The 5969-nt window shown below is 59.5% G+C and overlaps 1 protein-coding gene across 1 annotated transcript; it reads left to right on the top strand.

Moving 5' to 3' along the window:
• Positions 1-366: 366 nt before the first annotated feature.
• On the top strand, positions 367-1104 carry LOC128903440 (olfactory receptor 14C36-like; the record flags this gene model as incomplete). Its single annotated transcript, XM_054187451.1, has 1 exon — positions 367-1104. A coding segment is annotated over exon 1 (738 nt), but the record flags the coding sequence as incomplete, so codon positions are not given.
• Between the last annotated feature and the right edge of the window lie 4865 nt (positions 1105-5969).

Raw genomic sequence — 5969 nt, 5'->3', positions numbered from 1 at the left:
CACGGCACACTTGGCCAGCAACAATGAGAGCTCCAACAAGGGCAATGCAGAAAGCTCCCGCAAAAAAGGACACAGGCAAAGTGTGTTTCCGGGGCTTGGGTTTGGAAGGGCAGGCAATGGGAAGAGATTTGCTCAGAGCTGTCCTGACTTGTGAGTGGGCTTTCCTCCTTTGGCAGTACCTCGGGAACAAAGGGATGCGATGTCCAACGGCAGCTCCATCACCCACTTCCTCCTCCTGGCATTCGCAGACACGCGGGAGCTGCAGCTCTTGCACTTCTGCCTCTTCCTGGGCATCTACCTGGCTGCCCTCCTGGGCAATGGCCTCATCATCACTGCCGTAGCCTGTGCCACCGCCTCCACACCCCCATGTACTTCTTCCTCCTCAACCTCGCCCTCCTCGACCTGGGCTGTATCTCCACCACTCTGCCCAAAGCCATGGTCAACTCCTTCTGGCACACCAGGGACATCTCCTACTCAGGATGTGTTACACAAGTCTTTGTGTTTGTCAGCTTCATCTCAGCAGAGTTTTATCTTCTGACAGTCATGGCCTATGACCGGTATGTTGCCATCTGCAAACCCCTGCACTATGGGTCCCTCCTGGGCAGCAGAGCTTGTGTCCACATGGCAGCAGCTGCCTGGGGCAGTGGCTTTCTCTATGCTCTGCTGCACACAGCTAATACATTTTCAATACCTCTCTGCCAAGGAAATGCTGTGGACCAGTTCTTCTGTGAAGTCCCCCACATCCTCAAGCTCTCCTGCTCAGACTCAGACTACTTCAGGGAAGCTGGCCTTCTGGTGGTTAGTGCTTTTGGTTTTTTGGGATGTTTTGTTTTCATTGTGGTGTCCTATGTGCAGATCTTCAGGGCTGTGATGAGGGTCCCCTCACAGCAGGGAAGACACAAAGCGTTTTCCACGTGCCTCCCTCACCTGACCGTGGTTTCCCTGTTTATCACCACTGGGGTGTTTTCCTACCTGAAGCCGCCCTCCGTCTCCTCTTCATTCCTGAATCTAGTGGTGTCATTTCTGTACTCGGTGGTGCCTCCAGCAGTGAACCCCCTCATCTACAGCATGAGGAACCAGGAGCTCAAGGATGCCCTGAGGAAACTGATTGGACATTTTTCAGCAGCCATGGACTGTGTACCTTCCTCTGCAAAGGATTCCCCGCACCTGGTGTGACAAGTAAGCTTTCCTTATTCATCCCCTCCTCATAAAGTATCCACATGTCTTGTGTGACAGAAAAAAGTTGTGTAAATAAAGACTCAGTCTCTCTGTGTGTTTAAATAAAAAAAATAAACCAGCTAGAACTACTTTTTCTGAGACCCATCAGCAGCAGGGCTGAATAAACGGGAGATGAGAAGACCTTTCTGGCTGCAGCAGCCTGGGGCAGGCTGTCCCAGTGCCACTCTGTCACTGGGGCGGCAGGAGCTGCCTGAGGGTCCCCAGGGCCAGGGCTCTTGTACTGGGCTGGGGAGAGGGGATGGCACAGAGGGGCTGCAGACCCCTCAGAATATCCTGGGGAGGAGGACATAGGGGCCCACTGACTGCCTTTTCCTTGTGTCCAAATGCCCCCCGTCTCTGGGGCTGACCCTCCTCTGCCCCCCAGCAGCTGCCGTGCCCTTCAGGGGGGCTGTGGCTGTGGAGTGAGTGCCCAGAGCTCTGCAGCACCCTGGGGCAGGCTCTGCTGTTGGGCCAGCGCAGACTGGGCTGGGATGGAGAGAGGGCAGGGGAGGTGGCAGAGCTTGGAGGGAGCTGGGCTGGGCTGGAAAGTGCCCAGGAGGGAAAATCCTCGGAGTACAGCTTGTACCCTGTGCCCATGCGGGGTGAGGACTCACACCAGAGTGTTTGTGGTGCAGAGCCAGGGCTTGTGGAATTGGTGTCCGTCTCCAGGGTTTGGTAGTGGTGGGGCTGAAGGCATGGGCCTCTGTGAGAAGAGACCAGGGGCTGCTTCCGTGCCAGACAGAGCTGGTTCCAGACGGCTCCAAAAGAAACCCACCGCTGGCCAAAACTGAGCCCATCAACAAGGATGGTGGAACCTCTGTGAGAGTGTATTTAAGAAAGGACACAAGGGCTCGAGTGGGAGAGGAGTGAGGGAAAAACCAGTGTGAGAAACAGCCCTGCAAACACCAGGGTGAGTGAAGAAGGAGGGAGAGGAGGTGCTCCAGGTGCCAGAGCAGATGGTCTCCTGCAGCCTGTGGAGAATACCACAGTAGAGCAGGTATTTCCCTGCAGCCTAAGGAGAGGAGCACAGCGGAGGAGGTAATCCCTGCACTTTGGTGGAGGACCCAACACTGGACAGGTTGGATATTTCCTGAAAGAATTTCAGCTTGAGGAGAGCCCATGCTGTAGCAGGTTTATCTCGAAAGACTGTAGCCAGTAAGAGGGACCCCATGGGAAAAGTGGTAGAAGGAAGGAGCAGCAGAGAGGAATTGGTATGGACTGACCAGGACCCCCATTCCCCATCGCCCTGCACTGCTCAGGGGGAAGGAGGGAGAGGAGTTGGGAACAAAGCAGGAAAGTTCAGCAAGGAAAAAACGTGCGGGAGGAGGCTTTCCAGGTGATAAGGTCTTCCATCGGTCCTATGCTTCTTTGACCCTCAGCCTTTGCAGTTGCACATGCCTGGCTTGCCCACTTAACTTCACTCCTGTCCCCTTTGTACGCGGCCCACACACATATTGGCACGCCCAGCGTAACGTGGCCTCCACCAAAGCTGGAGCCCACCTGGCCTTGGAGGCAGGGAGGGGCCCGGTCCCCTCTGTCCGGGGCTGGGCACAGCTTTTCCCTGGGAACCTCCCTGAGGAGCACTCCTCCTCTGTGTCAGCCTGGGGCCCGGCAGGGACAGGGACAAGGGCTGCTGGGGCAGGGCTGAAGGAGCTCAGCTGGGACAATGTTAGACTGAAGATCTAAAGGTGCCTGGTTCAGCCCTGGGCTTCAGCAGTGATTTTTCTCCCTCTGCTTTTTGCAGAGCCCGTCTGCCGCCTTCCAGCCTGTCCCAGCCCTGCTTGCTCCTTCACCTCTTGCCAGAGCACTGTCCCTGCCCTGGACCTGCACATCTGCGGCTTCGAAGGAGCCTTCCTCCAGCCCCACAAGTCCCCAGCCTCCCCCTGGGCAGGACTCTCCACTCAGGGCTGCTTTGGGGAGGTCTCCAGCTGTGCCTCCTTCCCTGCTCCACAGGATCGGGATGTGTCCTCTGCGGGGTCTCTGCACGACCCAATTCCTCTCCTCTTTGTCATGCTCAAGGGTGCAGAGTCTGTTCCCCTCCTCAGGCACCTCCTGCACCTTGTCTTCAGTTCCCAGAGCAGAGGCCACTGGACCCATAGTCCCAGGGAGAGGCACTCCCTGGAGCTGCGGCCTGAATGGCAGCATCCTTCCCCCGGGGGGGTGTTGCAGTGAGACCTCTGATGTGCCCAGGACAGCTGACAAAGCCACGCTGAGGATCACCCACCGGAGTGCATGGCCATCGGTATTGTTTAGTCACACGCTGTCCTGAGCAGAATTTCTCGGCCCCCTTTGCCCCCGTGCTCCAATGACTGGTAACACACCAATATGCTCCTCTCTGGGCATCAGCCCCATGGAGATGGACACCTGCCCTTCACCCCACCTCCAGGGATGCTGCGGGGCAGAGGGGTGCAGGAGGAGGCCCGCTACATGGGTGAGGGCGTGTGAGCTTTCTGCCCCCATGTTGCCCCATCGCACACCCTGGGGTGCCATCAGAGCCTGGGGGCACCTCACCCCAGGGAGGGCATGTCCCTCACCCTGTTGTACTTCTCCTCCTGTGCCGCTGCGCACAGATGTGGCACACAGGGGGGTTGCCCTTGCCCTGGGGGGCAGAGGAGGCTCAGGAGTGTTCTCCTCTCCATTGGCCCTGGAGGGGGCCAGAGCGTGGGAGCAGCACCTGCAGCCAGAGCCTCCTTCTGCCCCATCGCTCTTCAGAGACGCTGGAGGGGCAGTGCTCTGCAGTGCAGCCCTGTGCCAGGATCAGGCCCCAGCGGAGAGGCACTGCGGACTTCCCCCATCTCAGGAGGGCTCAAGTGCTGTTTCCTGCAGAGGGTCCCTGGGCACCCAGGGGACAACGGGGCTGTGCTTGTCACAGACCCCTCATGGGAGGAGAGTGTCTCCTGCTGGGAAGGCTCCAGAGGGTGTAGCTCAGTGGCAGAGTGCCCACTTTGCATGTGGGAGATCCTGGCTTCCATCCCCAGCATCTCCAAGGGGGTTCTTCCCTGAATGCCCAGCCTCAGGGAAAGGCTGGAGCTGGAGCCTCTGGTCCTCTGCAGGCACTGTGGGCCTGCCCTGCCCAGCCAGGGTCTGGCTGTGGGGTGAGGAGGGCTGTGTGCGCTGCCTCTTTGGAGTCCCCTCTCAGGAGAGAGGCGGGCAGCTGTGCTGGACCTGAGCTCAGCTCACTGCCCTGCACCACACACCCACCCGAGACATGCCCCTTCCCCACCGCCATGTCTTTGGGCTCTGGTTTCCTCCAGCCACCCTCGGGGAGACACTAAAGCACCTGGGCAGGCAAGCACAGCTCTGGCTCAAAGGCTTTTAATAAGAACCGATATGGGGGCCCCTGTGTAAAAACAGGGGAATCAAAATCAAGGAAACCCCTGGCAGTTTCTGCTGCCCGTGGGAAAAGGGAGAGGGTTCCCTGGTGCTCACGGCTCTCCCAGCTGCACAGACCTCTCCTCCCTCCTGGCTGCCCCCAGCTGCACTGCAGGGACGGGCTCTCCTGGCCCGGGGCTCAGGGACCGTTGTGCACTGAGCTCCGGTGTCACAGCCTCTGTGTCCTCAGGGGGATGTGCCACAGACACCTCTTCAGCATCGTCATAGCCCGTGCTCTCTGGGGACAGGGACCAGGCATCCGCCTCAGCTCCGGGGGCACCAGCACCTCTCTGGGAGAGCAGGTTTGGCCCTGCAAGAAGCAAGGCAGGCCATTGCATGTTCACCCCATGGGGTGCCTCTCCTGGGCTGTACATCACCTTCCTCCCTTCTCCTCACCAGTCCTGAGACGTTCAGCTCCCTCTCCCACCCATGGAGCCCCCAAGGAAAAACTCCTGGGGCAGGTTGCCCCACCCCAGCACGTTGGGCTCTCAGTGTGACAGCGATTCATCCAGCACCGGGGATGCCACTCCAGGAACCAGCAGCACTTTCTTTCCCTCTCACCTCCAGGGGTATCCGTGGGTCCAGATCCTTCCTCTGCCACCCTGGGCATTTCCCAGTCTTCCTGCCCAGGGGAAGGATCCTCCCCAGGGTCAGAAACCTCCCTGGCATCATCATAGCCATCAGCTGGGTCACCTCCAGGCAGGACAGGGACGTCTGAAAGGAGAGGAGAGCTGGTGACAGTGAGAAGATGCGTTCTGCAGAGCAGAGGATGGGAGGATGCGCAGGGACATGGGGCTCCGACATCGGTGTTTGCAGCCCCACAGGAGATCCCGACTGTCCTCCCAGCTCCGAGGGTGACGCTCAGTGACACTGCTGTCCATCACATGTCTGCAGGGAGGAGACATCCACCCCTTCCTGCCCCCCATTACCTGGTGCTGACCCTGGACCATCCTCCTCCTCGCTGTCCCCGGGGTAGGGCTGCAGCTTGCTCAGGGACCCCTCTGAATAGGAGCCTGGAGAGAGGCCCAGCGGGTGTCAGGGGAGTGCGCTCTGCTGACCCAGCTTGTGCTCAGTGCTGCTGGGGACGTGGGACCCACAGAGCCACGGCTGCACGGGGACGAGGGCTCAGGACTCACCCTGCTGCCCTGGGACAAAGCCCATCTCCAAGGGCCTGCCAGAGCTGCCCTGGGACAGCCCCTTCCCTCACCCCTCAGGTGTCCCCCAGGGTGCAGGGGCAGGCAGAGAGGGGCTGTCCCCAAATGGGACGCGCAGAGCAGGTGGGGAGAAAGCTTCTCTCCTGGGCCCAGGACATGGGTGCTCCCCACACAGATCCAACAGCCCCACAACCGCACGAACCATGGGTTAGGGGGCTGCAGGGG

This window comes from Rissa tridactyla, unplaced genomic scaffold, assembly GCF_028500815.1.
Source record: "Rissa tridactyla isolate bRisTri1 unplaced genomic scaffold, bRisTri1.patW.cur.20221130 scaffold_33, whole genome shotgun sequence".
In the NCBI taxonomy this organism is placed as follows: Eukaryota; Metazoa; Chordata; class Aves; order Charadriiformes; family Laridae; genus Rissa; species Rissa tridactyla.
The sequence above is the reverse complement of the archived record's forward strand: the minus strand, read 5'-3'. Positions and strand labels throughout refer to the sequence as shown.